Source organism: Notothenia coriiceps, unplaced genomic scaffold, assembly GCF_000735185.1.
Source record: "Notothenia coriiceps isolate Sejong01 unplaced genomic scaffold, NC01 NC01_scaffold00015627, whole genome shotgun sequence".
NCBI lineage: Eukaryota > Metazoa > Chordata > Actinopteri > Perciformes > Nototheniidae > Notothenia > Notothenia coriiceps.
In genome coordinates, this window is record NW_011348328.1 from 89,985 (window position 1) to 111,246 (window position 21,262).

At 41.1% G+C, this 21,262-nt stretch overlaps 2 protein-coding genes across 2 annotated transcripts in view; both read right to left on the minus strand.

Moving 5' to 3' along the window:
- Positions 1 to 1,493: 1,493 nt before the first annotated feature.
- On the minus strand, positions 1,494 to 12,608 carry LOC104949056 (voltage-dependent P/Q-type calcium channel subunit alpha-1A-like). Its single transcript, XM_010775336.1, has 11 exons — positions 12,494 to 12,608; positions 12,266 to 12,397; positions 12,049 to 12,121; positions 11,659 to 11,776; positions 11,098 to 11,165; positions 10,895 to 11,001; positions 8,003 to 8,053; positions 6,897 to 7,035; positions 6,045 to 6,676; positions 4,985 to 5,334; positions 1,494 to 1,528 (listed from the first exon to the last, which is right to left on the minus strand). Exons 2-11 carry the CDS (start codon positions 12,349 to 12,351, stop codon positions 1,494 to 1,496), a joined length of 1,659 nt encoding a protein of 552 aa, XP_010773638.1. The 5' UTR covers positions 12,352 to 12,397; positions 12,494 to 12,608.
- LOC104949057 (voltage-dependent P/Q-type calcium channel subunit alpha-1A-like) overlaps positions 12,490 to 21,262 on the minus strand; it is a 12,593-nt gene continuing 3,820 nt past the window's right edge. Inside the window, exons 2-9 of the mRNA XM_010775337.1 lie at positions 18,714 to 18,805; positions 17,707 to 17,859; positions 16,869 to 17,056; positions 14,508 to 14,632; positions 14,154 to 14,269; positions 13,059 to 13,103; positions 12,865 to 12,944; positions 12,490 to 12,606 (exon numbers count right to left, since the gene is read on the minus strand). Of these exons, the coding sequence (XP_010773639.1) occupies positions 12,490 to 12,606; positions 12,865 to 12,944; positions 13,059 to 13,103; positions 14,154 to 14,269; positions 14,508 to 14,632; positions 16,869 to 17,056; positions 17,707 to 17,859; positions 18,714 to 18,805 (916 nt within the window). The remainder of the gene's footprint in view (positions 12,607 to 12,864; positions 12,945 to 13,058; positions 13,104 to 14,153; positions 14,270 to 14,507; positions 14,633 to 16,868; positions 17,057 to 17,706; positions 17,860 to 18,713; positions 18,806 to 21,262) is intronic.

Below are 21,262 nucleotides of genomic sequence, written 5' to 3' on the forward strand. Positions count from 1 at the left end.
TGCCTCTAAGCTAAGCTCAGACGGCTGGACATGTACTGGCTTAAGCAGAGGGACACGTCGGGCACTGCAAGGATTTGAGTCCCTGGCGGCGTAGTGTGTTACTGATGGTAGCCTTTGTTACTTTGGTGCCCAGCTCGTCTGCAGGTCATCTGACTAGGTCCCCCCGTGTGGTTTGATTTTTGGCTCACCGTTCTGTGTGATCATTCTAACCCCACAGGGTGAGATTTTTTGCGTGGAGCCCCAGATCGAGGGAGATTATTCAGTGGTTTGTATGTTTCCATTTTCTAATAATTGCCCCAACAGTTGATTTCCTTCACCCAAGTCTGCTTACCTATTGCCGATGTAGTCTTCCCAGCCTGGTGCATTTTCTACATTTATTTCTGGTGTCCTTTGACAGCTCTTTGGTCTTGGCATAGTGGAGTTTGGAGTGTGACTGTTTGGGTTGTGACAGGTGTCTTTTATACTGATTAACGAGTTCAGATAACGGGTGGCCATTAATACAGTTAACAAGTGGAGGACAGAGGATGGCTCTTAAAGAACGAAGTAAAGGTCTTTGAGAGCCAGAAATCTGTTTGGTTTGTAGGTGACCAAATACTTATTTTACCGAGGAATTACATTAATCTTTAAAAATCCTACAATGTGATTCCTGGATTCTTTCCCCCCATGTCTGTCTCTCATAGTTGAGGTATAACTAGGATGAAAATTACAGCTCTCATCTTTAAGTGGAGAACTTGCCAATTGGTGCCTGACTAAATACCCTTTGTTGCCCCCACTGTACTCTGTAGTGGGAATTCTTTGGAGCATAACACTGGATAAACCCGGATTTGATGAACAATGAGGTTTATTGAAAGCCTGCCAAGAATGTCATTCAAACATAATAGAGAAGTGTTCACCCCGCTGTATGCCCCAGCTCAATTCTGCTCTGCATATTTACCGACTATTACGACACTTAACATATCTGCCTCGCCCTCTCAGTCAAGACATGTCTACCCGACTCTAAAGAACATGGACGCCAGATTAAGATAAAGATGGATGTCACTGCCTGGTGATGACCCAATACCTTAAAGATTCCTAACATGAATAGGCATTCTAACAAGTAATATGAAGAAGGTAATGTTTGGAAAAATAATGTATGTTACCACTATAGATAGGACATATTAGTGAGGCGTCCCGAATACCTTTTTCGGGGCTCCGGATATTACGGTAGTAATCAGCAGCGAAATTCGGCCCACACGGGGGGTGCGCGTAGTAATCTGCAGCGAACCGCTTCAACACTGTATTTCGCATTCATTTTGTTATTCTACAGTATATGTTGTTTTATGTTATTTGTTCATTGTATACACACAATTTGTGTTCTCCATGACATTGAAAAGGATACTTGCATTGTTTTGTTACTTTCGTTGCAGTTGTGTATCGATATAATATTGTCATTAAGTGTAATTTTGGCTTGGCTTCAATATTTCTGTCATGGACTGCTTTTATTTTGAAGGAGATTATCGCCTGCGTCTGACATGGAAGTTGAATGTTGCTATGTAAACACACGGACGGAGATTAACAGAGAAGTCATATCACATATAAAGACGGACAACGTAACCAATAAAGGTTTATGGTTAAGTGTTAGCCCGCACGAAGAGGCACAAGCATCTTACGTTGATATTGGAGATTTCAATAAATTCCATTTTTTCAAAAAAAATGAATCTCCAAATATACGAAATTGAAAACCCAATAGTACTCCAACGAACGAATATTTGGATATTTGGGTACAGCCCTAATATCACAGTAAAATATTCATACAACATCAGCTGGAAGACGCACAGACTAGCCGTTGACCATTATATTGTGATCTTGCTGTAAACAATATCAGTATTGTTATGTATGCCATAAGATTTTTTCGTCACACTTGCATCATAAATACTAATATGTTATTATAATTTTAAAGTTAATTTAAATCAATGAGATTTCTCATATAAACCACAGAATATTAGCTTAACTATTAGAGGTCACCTATTATGCAAATCCTCTTCTTCATGTCTCTTCTACATCAACATGATGTCCCCTCTTGTAAGAGATTCCTGAAAGTTTCAGGAAAAAAAGATTCTCTTTTGTCCTGATCCATTTTCTATAAAAACTGTCTGAAATGAGCTGATCAGATTTTTGGCCACTTTATGATGTCATAATGATTTTTGCGCTTTTGTAACCATTCAAGCCAATCACCAACCAAGGTAACCCCGCTCACTCCCGGGTCGCGAGATCCCCGAGCGGGTGCGGAGTGAACAAATTAATTAATTTTTTTAATCATTTTTTTTTATATTATTAATAATAAACGTGTGCATAAGAAAATTTTTCAGGGGGCGACTAGCCATCTGTATAATTTCCCGCAGCGAGGCTCCCCCTTTGGACATCCACTAGCCGGCCCAGTTTTCCAAACTTTTTCATACCAAGACAACTTCACATCAAAAAAACTCACGGCCACCTGACTCCACAATATCAAAAACAATAGGCCTGCTGCTTCCACTCCAACAGTTTATAACAGCCTAATAATGACAGCTTTACCTTCTCTACATCGCCTCGTTCACACAATAAATCAACTATCAGTGATGCAAATGAGTCGCTTTTCGGCGCCTCCCGCTTTTTTAATGCTGATTTGGGTGACTTGTGTAATTCGTGGAGAACCAAAGAGGTTTTTTTGGGGGGGGGGTCCGTCCGTACGTCAGTCCGACTGTAGGACAACTTCTCACTTCAGAAAAGAAGAAGAAATCTAGACCGCAAAAATAATTACACAAGTAAGTGCCTCTTTTTCCTGGCCAAGGACAGGTTCCTTGAACACGAGCTTAACGTGTCTTCACGTGGTATGTCTCGTCTGAAAGGAGAGTGTAAACTAGAGTGCTGACGGAGAGCACCGGAACGCAGCTCCAGCTCTTCCGATATTGCAGTACCCATAAGGAGCCGTACACACCACAGTGTTTGCGTGGCTGTGTCTTTAGTTGTAAGCACAGTAAGCAGAGGTTGAGTTCAATCATTTGTACGGCCCTCTGAGGATGTTGTAAAAATTGAAAGGAAAAAGGTTCCCCACCCCTGCTGTAAATAATAATAAAAACCCTTGATTTATAACTTAACATCTCTGTCTCCTATTGATCAGAGTATATTATAAAGAATAGCCAGTTAATTGAAGCATTATAGCATAGGCCTTTGTCAGATGGTATATTACGCTGTTTTTTTCTGCCTCGAATAGTTCTCTCTTTTTTCACCATACCTGTGTTTGCATCACTGAACTATACAAGTCAACTACAGATTATATAAGCATTTAGTTAAAATGCGATTTAAAATGCTCTCAGGTTTTACACCTGTAACGACGGGACGCCGTTACTAGAGCTCACGTGGACATGTTTATATAGGCTAATCATTGTTTTAATAGGTATATTGACGACAACTTCCCCTTTCCCCATGTCTGTTGCTGATTGTGTGCACCTGGTGCCCTGTGTTGTCTCCTCCCCCCTCACCTGTGTCTAATTGCTCCCCCCTCACCTGTTTCTTGTTAGTCTGGGTGTGTATTTAGGGGCTGTGTCTTCTTAGGCTGGGAGTGTGTGTGAGATTCTGGTGGCTGCAGGCTGGGCTCGCGTGAACAGCAGCAGGATTGAGTGTGTGTGAGATCTTTGTGCACATGTTTTAATAAATGACCACCCCGGGTTATAATTTTGGACATTCTGCCTCTGCCTCCTTGCTTGGTCGGGCCGCTCAACGGTCAGTCTCACAACACCTCTTATGAAATGTAGACTACATTTATTACGGAGTTTATGTCCGAGCCAACAGACTCACAGATCGTTGGCTACTGAGAGATATGCAAAATACACCGCATAGTACGTCACAAACCTCCGCTGTGGATTTTCAAAACAAAATACAGTAAAACTATGGTCGCAGGCCCAAGTTTAACTCTCTGAGGCCTGCATGGTCTGCCTACAAAACAAAAATAAAAAACGTTTATGCAGCCCCAACAACAGCCTCTGATCATCAACAGAATTCATGCAATGCTTCATTGGATGCATATATTAGATTATAATCTCTATCTCACTCCTAAAACATCTAAATCTACTTCCAGCATGGATAAATGTTAATAAAATACATCCATTGTTTGTTCTATATGATTCTTGAAATCCCAAAAAACACATCGTCTTTCTTGAACAGATTACAAATTGCCTGAAAATGTTACAAACAAGTAGCAACATGTTTGACGAAGGTGTTGGTCTGGGCTATATCATGAAACTTAAACTCGCTCCATTGCGAAGATATACCCGCGAGAGTGCGGAAAACTTAATTCACTTTTATCTGTTCTATATGTACCTTAGAGGAATATTTTTCTAGTTTTTAATACTCTTATCAACATATGAGTGGACAAATATGCTTTATGCAAATATTTGTTTATTATCATTGGAACAATGACAAATATTGACAAAATATTCTCAACACAACAAGCTCTGAACAATGACAAATATTCTAGTGAATATTCTCAACACAACAACCTCTGAACTATGACAAATATTCTCCTGAATATTTTCAATACAACAAACTGGAACCTCTCTCTCTCTCTCTCTCTTACACTCTCTCCCAACCCTGTGTACTTCTTTGCACTGAGCCAGTTTCTCAAACAGACAAGCCTGAACAGGCTTGTCTGTTTGAGAAACTGGCTCAGTGCAAAGAAGTACACAGGGTTGGGAGAGAGTGTAAGAGAGAGAGAGAGAGAGAGGTTCCAGTTTGTTGTATNTACTGGGGCTCGGTGCCCATCCCTACTTGTGACTGAATAACACCCTCTCTTGTTTATAAGCATGTGAAGCACACTGTTTGGGGAACTATTTGTCCCATGTGCTCTGTATGTGATGACTACTTCCATTCTTGCTTGGATGATAAATGCATGTATCCTGATATTGAAACTCAAGCCGGTGACAAGTGATATTTTCCTAACATATAACAACATTGATTCTGCCCTCACCTTGCAGTATGGCATTGATGGATGGAAAAATAGGCATGTCTAGAGCTGTGTAGTCAGGGTGAGGCAGCCTGAGGACACTGTTGGTACGGTGATGGGCGATGCTCCCGTAGCTATCTAATGTCACTAAACTCCCGTGAGTGCTACTGTTTGCAAGATGGAGGGCGGATCCAAAGCCTGGGGCCGCAGGGTGGTGGGCGAGGGGGTTAGGGTGAACATCGCCGGGTGGGGTGGAGCCGGAGACCAGTTTGGTGTTCATGAGGTTGTCCATGTCCTCGCTGTACTGGCTGTCCTGCCGGGGGAGGGTCTTCTGAATGGGCCGCGTGGTGGAGAGGTTAGGGACACTGCACTCCCTACAAGTGAGGAGTAAGAAGGAACAATAAGAGACGGAAAAAGAACGTTCTGATGGTATTCATAGAAAGGTGTGACAGGATCGCAGAAAATGTTGAGTACATTGAAGATGGAAGAAACCATGGGTCTAAATCAACAACTTTTCTAAGATTACATTTCTTCTCTAAACCAACTTTTACTAAGATTCTGACATCTACAAGTTTTCTTATTGAGGATTTAGGTAAGAACATAATCTAGCAGAGACGCAAAAAGTGAGTGTTGTAATGTTATTGCCCTTTCTTTAATACTACAGTTGTATAATATAGGATGTAAAATACAATATTATTTTATAATTCATGATTTTTTTTAATAAGATTACAAAGCATTGTGGGCTTTAACTAAACATCCATCTAAGAAATATTTAATTTAATGTTTCCTTCGTAGGGCCATACTTCACCAGATTCTCTTGAACATTTTTTTTAACTTTCTGTGTGGTCACTCATTGAAATTGATTACCTTCTATTTAGGAAAAATCTGCACTTCTTTCACTTTACAAGGACCATGGGATTCATCAATATAAGAACACAGGTGTAAACAATTCTTCGGTTTAAGAACACATCATGACTCTAACTTTTCTTAGGACTCAACCAACACGTTTAAAAGCAACCTTCGGAGGATATTGGTAAATGAGGCCCAATGAGGATAAACAGAAAACTTTGTTTCATGGACATACTTCCTTCTGTGCTGGCACATCCTCTTCCCCTCGCCGTCCGTCTGGTTTCCATGGCGATTTCTTCTTGGCCTCCTCTCACTGCCTTCCCCAGCTCCTTCCTGCTCTCCTCCTTCTCCACCTCCCTCCACCCCTCTGCTCTTATGTCTCCCTGTTTTCCCCGCTCCTCCGCCGCCATCCTCGCCCTCCTCTGCATTTTTCCGATGTGACCTGGGCTTCCTGTGCTCCGACTGTCCCGCGCCTCGACTGCCGCTCCGGGTGTGGTGATGGCGCCGGGCAGGCCTGTCCTCCGAGCCGGGCCCGGGAATCACCGTGGCATCCAGTCGGACATGAGAGGAGTGGTGGTGATGCTCGCTTTTACGACTGCGCCTGCTCTCCGAGGACTCGCCGCGCTCCAGGGGAGGCCTCGCCGTCCCAGAGCCCCCTCCTCCAACTCCTCCCACCTGGCCAACGTGTTCGTGGAGGCGTGTCTGTCTGTGGAGCTCGTCGGCAGGATGGTGCTGGCTGAAGCAGAGGTCTGCATTGTTTGCTGTGGTCTTGTTGGTGTTGTTGTTGCGGTTCTCATGGGGGTCAACAACCAGCGGGCGATCCAGGTGGGTCTTCATGTCTGGGCGGGAGTTACGTGCGAAGTTCACCTGCAAGGGGAGGATGGAAAGGCAACATAGAGGAAGATAGAGAAGGGAAAAGAAGAGGGAATTAAGTTAGAATTCATAATGGCCTTCACACATATAAACACCAGGTAAGCAACATGAGTCATCATCATTGCCGTCACTTGTGTACACTGATAGCACAAGCCTAAGGGGCTTGGTTTGCCTTGTCCTTTACATTGTTTTGCTCCTCCCTCCCTCCGCTTGCCTTCCAGTTCTCCTCAGTGTCCAGCTCGTTGTAGAGAGCCTCGCGGCTGGTCACCAGCGTCTGCCTCCTCAGCTCCTTGGTGCGTTGTTCCCACACCGACTTGTTGATTCCCCCCTTGTTGTTCTTCTGCTGCTCCTTACTGTAAAATAAAAACAGAATTAAAGACACTTGCTGCTGTGAGAATATACACACAAAGACGTGAGGATGATGTGAAAACCAGCAGAAAGTATAAGTAGGTAAAGCCAGGATGTAGAGACACACTGGGGGCCACACAGACTCTTAAAGGGTCTTTTGGTTGGAACAACCTAGCTCAATAAAACAAAGTTCTGGGTGTCGACACAGCTCGTCAAAACACCCAACAGCCTACTTTGGGAAACCATGTGGAGACACAATGGAGGGTAACACTGCGGCAAGGTCAGAATTATTTATAATAATCTATAATTTACCGGAAGAATACACAGTTTATGAAACAGAACCCAAGCTGAATTAACTAGAAAGCAGTCATTTTGAAATCTGTTATTGGTTACAATAGTAGTGTTTCCATAAAAATACATTTTAAAATTCTGAATAAATAAGCTGTGTGGAAATGGGAACATTTTCTCCAAATCTTGCAATAAAATTGGTGTATTGATCACTTGAGATGCTTTTTCCCTTTGTTAAAAACATATGTAATGTGTTAAATGGGATATGGAAAGGCCTTTGCAGATAAGTCAAACCTATTTCCTCTTTATATTTCAAAAACTTTCATTGAATTCGACTGACAATTGAATGTAACGACTGTAGTGTTTATATCTACCTGATAGAGAAACACCCAAATGATCAGTATCAATCTTTTCCAACCTCCAAAACATCTACACTTTATCCGCTTACACCCCCCCACCCCCTTTTTTCAAACAGGGCCAATAATAAACCACAGGAAAGCAACAGCCAAAATACAAGCCAAAACCAATAACAGCTAAATAAAAGCCAGGTATGTAATTCATAAAAAGGATAACAACAAAAGGGAAGGAAATGAAGGTTTTCTAAAACACAAAATAAAGCAGGGAATGGTTGTAGAGTCAATAAACAGAAAGGATTCAGAAATGAATAAACAAATAAATAAATACCAGTCCAGAAAGGGGTCGGTAGCGTTGTGACACTCACTGTGTACTTTGTTGCTGAGGAGGGAAACAGCTGGTGAGTGAGATGGCACGAAAGAACAGAGGGAGGATTTCATTCCAAAATGGGCTATCCATTCGCCATTTAAGCCAGCCTAGCCCGACAAATGGTCACAATCATAATAAAATGTGCTGTAAAAACAGACTTTCTACTAAAATAAGTTAAATATATTACTGAAATGCAAAAAGAAATGACGAATTAAAGGTGGGGTACAGTAGGTAATTTTGGAGAAACCAGCTCGATTGCGCTAGAATTTGAAAATACAAAGCCTGAAAAACTCTGCTACTTCCTTACAGAGCCCCTCCTCCAACACACACAAACGCGCACATGACCAATGAGGGCACGAGATAAGTTTGTGCACAAATGGAAGGCTGACAGGCAGGTAGGCCATCCAGTTATTTTAGCCGGACCGGCTCAGATGATTGGTCGTGCTTTTTACAGTACTACGGCTTCCACAGATTACATTTTTTAATGTATTTTTTGTCAAAGCATTTAAGATATTCATTGCTATCGGGATGTTAAGAGCATTCCATGGAATATAACAAAAAGTGTATCTCGAAGAAATGCTACATTTTTTGCCAAAAAGATTGAGCATTTTGGAATGCAACCCTTCACACACAAACACACATAGGCCTAAACACACACACACAAAATGCAACATGCACCCACACACACACACACACACACACACACACACACACACACACACACACACACACACACACACACACACACACACACACACAAACACATAGTGCATCTGTATTACATCACTCCCTGATCCTGCTGTTCTGTCCTTATCACTCTTTTGCATCTTTTACCATATATTTCTCAACCCTCTGCATTACCTCTGATCTTCCTTTGTGTCTGCACAGTGCTTTATTAAAGAGCCTGCTAAATAAAGAACAGTTCCAAATGAAAAATGTATACTTTCAAGACTGCTATCATCAACTGTGGTGAATAAACTACTAAAAACACAGTTAAACTCCTTCCCTATCTGATAAACTCACCACAGTGAAGTTATTTAAATTGGATTTGTTCCTGCAATCTGTTTAGATTGTAAAGCTGTGTTTGTATACTTAAAATTTAGAGCGTACCAGTAAGTATTATGTAGCCTATCAGGTGTTTTCATGTAGCCTTCATGGTAGCCTCCTCCTTGAATGTACCATAGAATATCTTCTTAAGAGATTCGTCATGCTCCACTGATGTCCCAGAGTTTAAAATCCTTGCTTGGAAAAACAAGGACTTTCTCTTTTGGAATTTCAATGTTTTTCCTTTTTTCATACTAAAAAAACAAGGGATTCACCCTGATACAGTGATTTAAATACACACTGCAGAGCTGCGTTGCCCCTACAGCAATGCACAGGATATTTCAAGATAACATTTAAGAGTTACCAAAATGTAATCTAAAACTCCAGGTTATAAAGTAGAAACATATTAAGCTACATTTAAAGACACCTGTCAAACAAGTGTATTTTTAATAATAATCACACACACACTTTCTCTTTCTCACACATACACACACAGATACATGTGCATCGTATTGACAGATACATGTTCAACCTCAAAAGGACTCCCAGGTAAAGTGTACTGGTACGAAGACACAAATGCTCACAGCACAGTGAAGAACAGTACTCACAGTAACAGGAAACAATGAGATTCACAAAATGATGAACACGTTATTATGAGCATGTATGTTTCAATCCTGTTTGCCCATTGCATTTGTGTGTGTGTGTGTGTGTGTGTGTGTGTGTGTGTGTGTGTGTGCGTGCGTGCGTGCGTGCGTGCATGTGTGTGTGTGATGCAGCGTAGGCAGAGGCTGATGTTTCACAGCGGTAAAGGTCAGAGCTGTGTGTACGGGTTGTGTGTTTGTGGTGTTTCCAAGCAGACGTGGGCTCCCCCGCTGTGATTTTTTTAGGGACAGACCACATAGTTGTGTGTGTGTGTGTGTGTGTGTGTGTGTGTGTGTGTGTGTGTGTGTGTGTGTGTGTGTGTGTGTGTGTGTGTGTGTGTGTGTGTGTGTGTGTGTGTGTGTGTGAACTTTAGAAGGAGTGAAAGGGAAGACCCCTGTGTATACAGAGAAAAGAGATCAAAGACTCTGACTCTCCTGACCAGAGGAGGGCTGGCCCAGATCAATCCAACACCGGCGTGTGTGTGTGTGTGTGTGTGTGTGTGTGTGTGTGTATGTGTGTGTGTGTGCGTGTGTGTGCATGTGTGCATGTGTGCGTGCTGATCGGAAGAGAGAAGAAAGCGTGCATGCATGTTTAGGCGTATCACTAAATGTGCTGTAGTTTGCTATAAAACAGCTTTAACATTCATGTCAGCCTACAGTATGAATGTAAACAAAATGAAAGTATCTTTATTCCAAGGAAGGCAATATTTTTAAGATATGTTGTAATTGTCTTTTTTGAAAATTGTGCTATTAAAAAAAAGAAATATGAAAAAGTACAACTCTTTGGATGATGGTAAATGAGTGAACAATCTGCAACCATGACAGTGAGCTTCTGCATTACACTGAAAAGACATCATGGGTAATTAGGCGTCTTTTACAAATGTGGTTCAAAGGTTATGAGAATGGCTTTCCATAAACTACGATGTATAATGCAACATGATGTAACAAATGTTTATAAAATATATTCCCAATGCATTCATACATTGTACAGCTATTACTTCAAGCAGCTGAATCTTTCATTAGTGCTTACATCGTGGTGGATGAATGAGTTTCTGTTTTTTGAAGGTATGTGCACATGTTCCACCCTAATACTCCTGCCTGGTGTGAAAAAGTTCAAAAAATTGGTACAAAAACCCAAATTCAACCTTAATAAGAAACAACAACTCACGCTGCGATGGAGAGGTTGGCGGCAGACATTGGGCTGACTTCAGCCACCTCCTTGGCTTTCTGCAGGGCGATCTTCTTACTGTTAGCTGCCTCTTCGTCCTGTTCGTCCTGTGGAGAGACATTCGGAAGGAAATCAAAATCAGAAATAATTTGTTGAGTAGAGGACCATAACTCTCTGAGAAATGGGACTGTAGGACTGTGTACCTTGGTCAGTTCCTGTGCGTTGGCTAAATTGTCCACAGCGATGGCCAAGAACACATTCAGCAGAGTGTCTGAACATGGAGTTAGAGGCATGTAGGAGTTTGTTTGTACTGTACGGGTAAATACAGCATTAACATAAACGAGCAGCTGGATCTCAACAGGAACCATTGTCAAATCCTTCATTTCAAAATACAGAAAAAGACCGTCTGTTTGCCTTAGTGGGATAAATGACAAGAAATAGGTGGATTAAAAAGTTAACACTAAGAAATATAATCTGTGTATGAAAAGTTGGGCTACAAAACAAAGATGATTACATTTTTATTGAAAACGCAATATGGACATGTGTAAAATCCAAATTGCAATAATCACAATATTTTGTGAGGGCAAAATATTAATTAACATAGTTATTTTTTTCAAAGAGTGCAATCATATGCATCTGAATCTGGATGGTGTACTCTGTAAGTCAGTTACTAAACCAACATATAAAGAATAACGGAAAGTGCCTTTATTTACAGTGTGAGTGTTTTGTGTGCTTATTTGCAGGTTTTTATGTAAAAAGGATACAGTTGCCAAAAAGTGTGAGCACGATGAAGAAGATGGAGAAGCCCATGCCCTTGTTGACTCCGCCCTGAGACTTGATGCCATCGTACATCACCATGTTCCAGTCCTCACCGGTCAGGATCTGACACACACACACACACACACACACACACACACACACACACACACACACACACACACACACACACACACACACACACACACACAGTTAAGCACAATTAAACCTTTCACTTGAGACATTTGTCAATTCAAAAGTAGCATTTTACATTTTTCCTTGTGTGAATATCCTCTTTAGTTCTTAAACCATGTTGTCCTAATCCAACCCTTGTCCCTCCCCCGCCTCCACCAGCCTCTCCCTCCCTTCCTCCCTTTCACACCACCCCCTCTGCTTACCTGGAACACCGTCATTATTGCTGCGGGGAAGGTGTCAAAGTTGGTCGGAGGAGTGCCATTTGGAAAATTAAACCTAGTAGAGGAAAAACATGAAATGGAAGAGAAATGTAAACCAGAAGCGTGAGGTAAAAGAAGTATGTTATAGGTAGAACACATATCGTCAATTATTTCATTTTCTTAAGAAAGAGACGCAGAGGTTAAGGGAAGCAGCACTGACTGTCCTCCGAAGAGCTGCATGCCCAGCAGGGCAAAGACAACTATGAAGAGGAAGAGCAGGAAGAGCAAGCTGATGATGGACTTCATAGAGTTGAGCAGTGAGACGACAAGATTGCGCAAAGATTTCCAGTACCTGGGAAGAAGAAGACAGAACGAGTGTGTTAAGCTGAGCGCAATGTTATGTCCAATGCATGAATATGAGGAATAGAAGTGAAGCTAGAGTACTCACTTGGTGACTTTGAAAATCCTCAATAACCTGAGAGCTCGAAGCACGCTGATGCCAAACGACGTGCCCGGCTGGATGATGGACCACAGCACTTCAAATATACTACCACATATCACCTAAAGCAAACACAAGCATATGCACGCATGTCATTCATCATGATGAGCCAACGCATCATCCCTGTATTTGTGTTTGTGTGCGAGGTCTAATTGTCTGTGTGGTTATGTTATTAAATGTGTGCATAGTGGTGTGAAATGAGTGTTTGCACCTGCTTATGGATTTGTGTGTGTGTGTGTGTGTGTGTGTGTGTGTGTGTGTGTGTGTGTGTGTGTGTGTGTGTGTGTGTGTGTGAGAGAGAGATTTTGTATCTTACCCACTGCCAGGTCTCCCTCCCCTTCCTCTGGGTTCAGCAGCTCAGCTTTGCTCTTATGGTTCTTTGTGGCTCTTCTACGTGAGCCTGCAATAGAAACATGATGTGTTTATTTTTGACAGTGCTGACATGTTACATATATTTGTATCATTTGGTTTTAAAATCACAGCCATACAACACAGTTAATAAGAAAGTTCTTACCATCATAAGCCGTGACATTGTCATCATCCGCCAAGATGACCTCCTCTGCGAAACACATATTAAACAAAAATATGTTAATATGTTAATATTGAATTTGTTTGATGACTTACACAGTGTCTGTCAATCTTTTGTTATCATCGTCATTTCTTATTTTGATTCAAACCGGAAACAAAGTGTCTGTCCTGCACCTGTGCCTGCTTCTCATCCCTCCCTCCTTTGTATTCTAGCTTCCTTGTTTTTATGTAGATTGTCTTTTCAAGAAGATCAAAGGTCTGCCCTTTTCCCCCTGCCGCTGCATCCAACATCCAACCCTCCATTCCTCTTATCTTCTCCACATCTTCCCTGCCCTCAGCAGTGAGAAGACAAAAGAGACGAAGAGAACTACAGGCAGGCAGTCTTCTCCATCGAAGCTTCAAAGAAGGGGCTTTAATCCTTGCTAAATGAGTGTAAATCAAAGCTGTTCACTTATATTTAGTGCACTGGCTGTAATTCAAGTTGTGTTTGCATTTGAAGGAGAGTTATGACTACAATACACTGCCCAGAAACATACCTAATAATCTAACCTTTATGATTGAATTGTTTTAATGTAAATCATGATTTGAGTTGGTGTCAGTGTGCTTCAAACTATCAAAACTTTACAATAACAGTTTTTTTGATTAAAGAAAATACAGTTAAAATGAGTAAGTATTATCTCAGTTGCAGCTGCTTCACAATAAAATCCATCAGATTATTATTTATTAGTCATAGGCTATTACCGTAAAGCACCAAACAGATGCTTTAATATCGTACTAATATCACAATCCTGACTATGTAAGTTGTTGGCAAAGGATCATTATTGTGTTTTTTTGCAATATGTTTATACATTACACGACATGTCATTTGTTAGACGCTTTAATCCAAAGCGACTAACATACGTGGACAATCCCCACAGGAGCAATTTGGGGTGAAGTGTCTTGCCCAGGGACACAACGACATGCTGACTGCAGTGGGACTCGAACTTGCTACCCCCTGATTCGAAGTCCAGCACACCATCCACTGAGCCACAGCCGCCTCCACATGTCTACATGTCTCTGTGCGTGATGAATGAACACGTACCAGCTTTGCAGATCCACTCCAGATATCCGTTGAGTTCCCTTTCTATCTGCTGCTGTCTTCTGAGCTTCAGGAACTCACTCCTGTTCTCCACACGCTCTCTCTCTTTGGCAAACTCCCTGCAGACAACACACACACACACACACACACACACACACACACACACACACACACACACACACACACACACACACACACACACACACACACACACCACCAAGTTAGACACTTTTAATGATACCCTGCATGTTTTACTGTGACATAAAAACACGTTTTTTTAACCGCCAATGGATATGGGAAGTGCACTTGTGTATCAACAACAATTACAATATAGTTGTCACAAACACACACACTTACCCTGACAACACACCCAGCACCAGGTTGAGCATGAAGAAGGAGCCGATGATGATGAGTAAGGAGCCGATGATGATGAGGGGGATGAAGTACATCCAGTTCCATGCACTCCCTGAGGCATCGTTGCTCTGTGAACACACACGCACACAAGAAAGTAATCAATTAACAAATGGCGACATCAGAACATGTGGCATGTATTTGCGAGACCCAGGTTACAACAGGTATGCATTTGCACGAGTTAACTGCACTGGCATATGATTGGATCCGTCCTTGCTGAATGTAATGCTTTTTTTTAAAAGACAAACTCGATATCCAAGCATTTAATAAAATACCAGTTCCATTTATTAGCCTGCTTATCAAGTTAAGGTGCATTTCTTAGCATCCAGGTACTGCACACATGGTATAAGGATAGGAAATATATCGATATAAGATCACTACCCTGATATGAGGCTGGATATCCTGCTAGATTTTGGATATCATAATTCTCTTTTTGTGGTATTAAACGCTGCATTACAGAACATTTTCTTAACTCAGGCAGTTTTTTTTATTTGCCCTTTAACCACTTAGTGATTTAATCAACATTACTGTTTATTGTTAATCAAAAATCTAATTGTGTGAATAGTTTGTGAAAGCAATACTCAACCATACAATATAGTTGTGATACCGATATGGAGGTACTATTTTTTATTTTCTAATTATCGTCCAGCCCTGTTACATCTGGAGTAAACATGCAAGAAAATGTCACATAAAGTAGACATTAAACAATGTGGCATTAAAAAAAAAAAATGGAGGTCAGTTCACTTCAAAGTGCCGTCCACAGCTGTGGGAAACATAAACAACAGCAAGGCGGACATGATTTTACTTTAAGTCATCTCAATAAGTAAATGCATATCTGCCACTCTACTTAGCTACTCAGTGCAGAGTAAATAATGTATAACAAATGCTTTGGTCTCTCCCCCTCTCTATCTGCACCATCCTGCTGTCCAGACTCTCCTTACATTTTCTTTATTCTCTCCTTATGGTTTCCTCCTTTTGCATCACTCTTCGTTTCTTCTGCTTCCCCTTTTTATTTTATTCGTTTTAATTTTTTCTAACATTTCCTACTCTATTGCTTTTTTCTGATCAGCCTCTAAACTGATTCTTCATATCACCCCTTCCCACCCCTAGACCCCCTCTTCTCTTTCCTGTTTTGCGCCCTCTTTCTCAGAGGCTTGCAGTCTAGCGTCCCCCTGTCTCCTCCGTCCTCCATCTTTCCTTCTTCCTGCATGTAAGCTGGCATTGCTGCTGTGAACCCAATATACCGCAGACCCTTTTTTCTACCATTAAACTTTTATCGCTCCCCTCCCCAGCAGCTGCAAGAATAACTTGGGCTGAACAGGCCCTTTTAAATATAGAGCAGCACCGGGAAGGAGGGACACGGGGCGAGAGACACAGAGTGCGAGGGGAAAAGAGGAAGGAATGAAATGAGGGGAGGAGAGGGAGAAAAAGAAAAAAAGAAGAGAGGGATGAAGAAAGAGAAGGAGCAGCGAGAAGACTGAGAGGGAGAGGAGGAGGGGGGGAGAGGCGACTACAGTTACACTCAAAGACCCTCATCTACCTCTGGTCTCCTAGCAACCGTTACCACTGACAGCAGGGAACTGCTCGGTCTTGGGCATGAGTGATGACACTGTTCAGGACCAGGTACCTATTTCTGGGCAGGCTCTCAGGGTGCACAGGTAGAATCAGTGGAGGTTTTTATGCTTTAATATAAAATGTAATGGGAGAAAATAATCTTGGATGTTTCGGTTGTGCAGTATCAAAATGTAGAGACTTCTGACAGACATGTTGGACGAACATAAGACAAATGTTAAGCTATATTTGACGGGGAATATTTAATTTATTTTTCCATACATCGAGTGGCAGTTTTATCCTAACAAACAATCCAACAAAATGGCCGCCAAGTATGAGAATAATGTCAATACAAACCAAGGTATTGCTGATAAAAACAAGGTTAACATGGCTAACAAACTGATACTGTATGTGATTCTTAGTAATTGGTGTTTATCTGCTAGTACAGCATATCTATAAAAGTGCTGATGAAGTTTGAATTCTGTATCATTATCTTCTTTTCTTGAATGCTTGCCTCTATTGTGCACCTGAACCTACTGGATCTGAAACTCTCAAATGATTGACTTGAAACTTTAACAACTGTTTTTTTTACAAGGTCTGCATGACTGGAGGTAATCAGGAATATGTTTGGCTTGTTTACATTAGCCATTTAAACAGCTTAGAAGGAATAAAGTCTTTCAAAAAATGTAATATTTCTTCCTGCATTTTGTCAGGGGCTGTGTAAAGGTGTTGAAAACTGTGTTGAGCACTACATACATAGTAGAGCAGGTCAGTCCAGCCCTCCATGGTGATACACTGGAAGACGGTGAGGATAGCAAACAGGATGTTGTCAAACTGGGTGATGCCGTAGTTTGGTCCCGTCCAGTACCTTCGACACAAGGTGCCCTCTGGACACAGCCGCGACGGAAGCTCTGTCCCACATGGATACTCTTCTTTCATCTCACCTGAACACCAAAGAATGAGGGGAGGAGTTTCAAAACAAAAGGTAGTCGTAGGAAATTATGTTGTTTGTTAAAATGTGTCACCTTACTTTCTGGAATTAAATATGTCAAGAAATAGGATACAAAACAAAAGGTATAGGCGGTATAAAAACAATTATCAAAAAACAAAATAGGCTCACCTGCTTGAATTATTGAGACATTTAACATCGTATATTCTCAATAGACCAAGAAACAACAGTTTTGTTTCTTGGTAGATGAGATACTATTTTTATAATGTCATCTATATATACAGAGAAAAGAGGCAAATTATGCATAAACAAGAAAATAATTAGAAATGTTCTGTGGAAACTGCCTTTCATCACATAAACACAGAATTGAGGCACTGTAAACAATCTAAAGCCAATTATGTTATTTTGCTGAACTAAATTGCCTTTCTATTTTTAGTACTGTGACTATTAATAGTCTAGCCTCAGCCGGAACAGGTGTTCATTGGGGTAAACAGCAAATTAACTAGCACTGTTGGCAAAAACAACACACACACACACACACACACACACACACACACACACACACACACACACACACACACACACACACACACACACACACACACACACACACACACACACACATACACACACACAATCCTTTACCTGTGTGATTGTCATAGCATGTTGTGTGGAATTTGCCCATGTAGAACTCCAGGCCGATGATGGCGAACATGAGGATGGCGAAGAAAAGAAGCATGCCAATCTGCAGCAGAGGAATCATGGCCTTCATGATGGATTTGAGCACCACCTGTAAGCCTGGAGGACAAAGTGCAAACAGTGTTGAGAATTATTATTAACCATCATTAATTTACATTTATATGCGTTTTCATCGAGAGGATCAGGTGCAAGGATCTGAAGAGGGGTGCTCCTTCCTCTAATTATTAATAGCAGTTTAAATCTTTAAAAAAGTAACCCTTCATGTCCTCCACTGTCAGCATGACTTGTTTAATTTGTCATAATGTAAACCATAAACACAAAAAGACTTGGCTTAGTACTCTATTTACTTTGCTGGCAGAATGTCACCAGAGGTAAAATGAGGTTTATAGAGGTTTTCTGAAAAACATTTTCTAACAAACAAAAGGTCTCCAAGCACTCGTTTGTGGCAGTTTCTATTTAATGTGAAATGTTGTTTTGTGGAAACCAATCACATTTATCAAATGTATATCACTTATTGGAAGGAAGCTGTAATTTGGTTTTCATGGGGAGCTTAGTGACTTTTGTGATGAGTAAGCCTTGGTTTGCCTGTTCAGCTCTGTAGTGGAGTCCACGCTATTAATAACACTGCAGTGGTGCTGGAACACTACTGCTGCTATAACATTTAAAAAAATAAAAAAAGAAGCAGAGAGTACATCCACTTGTATTAGAACACTTTGGGTGCATTATGAAGAACACAGAAGCTGCATAACACCTTCACATAAAAAGCTTCTTTATGCTATTTCTGATCCACCAATAAAACCTGAACAAGTTCTGCAGCTAAGCTAAACTGAGCTAAGCTAAAAAAAATCCTCAGCTTAGGAACAACAAATATACTGTTTGTGGTAAAGGCAGGAGACTACTAAAAAACAAATAAGTCTTTATTTTTCAATGCAGAATGAAGAGATTGGACTTACTGGGAATACCGGACACCAGTTTGAGGGGCCTCAATACTCGCACAGCCCTGAGGGTCCGCAGGTCGAAATCTGAGCCTATAGTGGACAGGATCCTAAAGGGAAGGAGACAAATGCACAAATGTGAGCAAAGGCAATCAATATGTAAGCTAGTCAAGCTGTCAGTCAGCCTCATTCATACACACGCGTTTACAAACAAGCACACACTTTAACGCAGACCCCTTGCCAGGTCATTACAAGCTACTGGGTGAGCACTGTATGTAAATCCTGTAAGAGCAGAGCTGATCAATACAGCTGACAAGTGAAGAAAGGCAGAGAAGTGTATCAGGGCGAGAAAGGGATGGGCTGAAGGGACTATGTTTTTCAACAGGATGATAGAAAGACTTTAAAATGAAAGAGGAGAGATGGGGTGATGGGTAGGAGAGGGAGGATGGGAGGACAAGAGGGCGGGGGGAGCGAGAGAGAGAGAGAGGGAGCGCTGGCAGATGGTGAGAAACAAAGATGCTGACTTGCTTATTTCCACCTATTTTTATTCTCGTTACGTTCAAACTGTTTATCTTGGAGGTGTCGCCAGACTGCAGAGTAACCGTGTGTTGGTGTGTGTCTCAGCGCCGATAACACCGCTCATCATCGGAATAAAAGGCTTGTGAACAGCATGTGTGTGTATGTTCGTGCTTCAGTTGTTTAAGATGTTCCCTCGTGCCGCCAGACTTCCAGTCAATCCTCTGGTCTGACGCACACTGTGAATCATCCTCCTTCCCACTTCTCTCTCTCTCTCTCTCTCTGACACATTTCCACTTTCATCTGTTCCACTAAGAGGCCCAGTGACACAGCAGAGCCTTAATCACAGGTTTGAAGTCAGCCCTCTTTTGTGTGGAAACCTTTAAAAATGTCAGGAAAGGGAAAAGTAACACCAATCCTGAATCTATTGAAGGACGCTGTATTGAATGACCGGGAAGCCCACCCCCAGTGGTATGTGCTCCATCACTAGTGTAGGCTGGGGTCCTTGTAATGACATTGTGTGATATCAAATACCTCAACAGAGGCTGACTTGTAACTGAGAGGTCCTGTGCAACACTGTACAGCTGTGTGAAGCAGAAACATCATGGCAGATGTTCCCTTTAGTAGCTCACTGAACCATATATTCTGACTAGGGCTGTCAAGTTTTTTTAAGGCCACTAATTATTTTAACGTGCGATTAACGCATGTGTATTTGTCCTCGGTCCGCCCCGTAGTTTCAGAGCCCAAAGGCTTGACGTTGTTGTTATTGTTAGTTGGATGGTGGCAGATTCTAGCGAGAGGTATGGATACAATAAAAGGTGTTTTAAACAGCAAGCCAAGCACACAGCTGACCCAGCTAGCGGGGAATGTTCTCACAACTTTGGCTAACGTTACCTATTGGTTCTAACAAGGTTTTAAAGAAACGTTTTAATCTGATGTTCAAAGAACCTTTTTAGGATGTTTATTTGTTCAAATAATGTTCCTATAAGGTTTAAGGTTAACTAAGACATAACATTTTAACATTCAGAGGATGTTTTGAGGATGTTATTAAGGCCTGAGATGACAGAAAGTTTTTTTATAAAACGTTCCTTTAATGTGATATGTTACTTTTGAAAATTCTTGTCATCCCGTATTACAAGATTATTACAATAGTTTTTGTAGAATTCTTCCAATAGTTTTTGTAGAATTCCTTCCAATAGTGGTTTGTAAAGGTCTTACAAAATTTCTTGCAATAGCGTATGGAAAGTCTTCATGTAAGACCCTTGGTTTTATTTTGCAGGGCGACTTTTTGAAGTGATCGTTGTTGCTTACCATTTGTTGTGTAAAGCATCGACCCTTGAGTGTGTAGGGTGGCGTTTGTAAGTTATGGACGAAATGTCGATAGACTTAATGCACGATTAAACCAAAAAAAGTTTTCCTCAAAAAAAAATTTTATAGGAATAAAGTTTTGTTTACGTTTTGAAACAAAAATTCGCGAGATAGATCTTGTATTTAGACTGCAACGGTACTAGGCACAATTATAAACGGTATTGCTCATTGCAAAAATATTTCTTTCTTATTGTAGGACTTTTGGTAAAGTCTTACAAAAAACCTCTACAAGAAGTTAACAATAGTAACATTGTAACAACCCCCCTTGAAAATATTCTTGTAGAAATTTACCACAATGAGGTCTGTGTGCAGGTTTTGTGTAGGAATTCTTACAACGTCCTTTTTACAAGTGGAAACAATTGCATAGTTAATTTCCTTTTATAACATATTTTGTGAAAGACAGTGGAGTCAGGAGTTATTGTAGGACTTTTGTAAAAGTTCTTATCAAAGAAACCTTACAAGAAGTAAACAATAGTACATTGTAACTCCCTTGTAAAATATGTTGGGAAAGAGAGTAGAGTCCGAGTTATTGTAGGACTTTTGTTAAAAGTCTTACAACGAACTTTTACAAGAAGTAAACAATAAGGTACATTGTACTCCCTTGCAAAATATTTCTTGTAAGAAATTACACTATGGGTTGTTGCAGGTTTTCGTGTAGGAATCTTACAACGTCGTTTTGCAAG

Bases quoted from the DNA above. Each gene is read 5' to 3' on its own strand.
- LOC104949056 (XM_010775336.1), bottom strand. From the start codon at position 12,351: ATGAAGTCCATCATCAGCTTGCTCTTCCTGCTCTTCCTCTTCATAGTT. The intron at 8,054-10,894 runs GTGAGTTGTTGT...TTCCCTCCTCAG, and splicing joins GCCAACCTCTCCATCGCAGC to CAACAAAGTACACAGTGAGT. The intron at 1,529-4,984 runs GTGAGGGCAGAA...GTGTTTACATAG, and splicing joins CATCAATGCCATACTGCAAG to CAACATTCAACTTCCATGTC.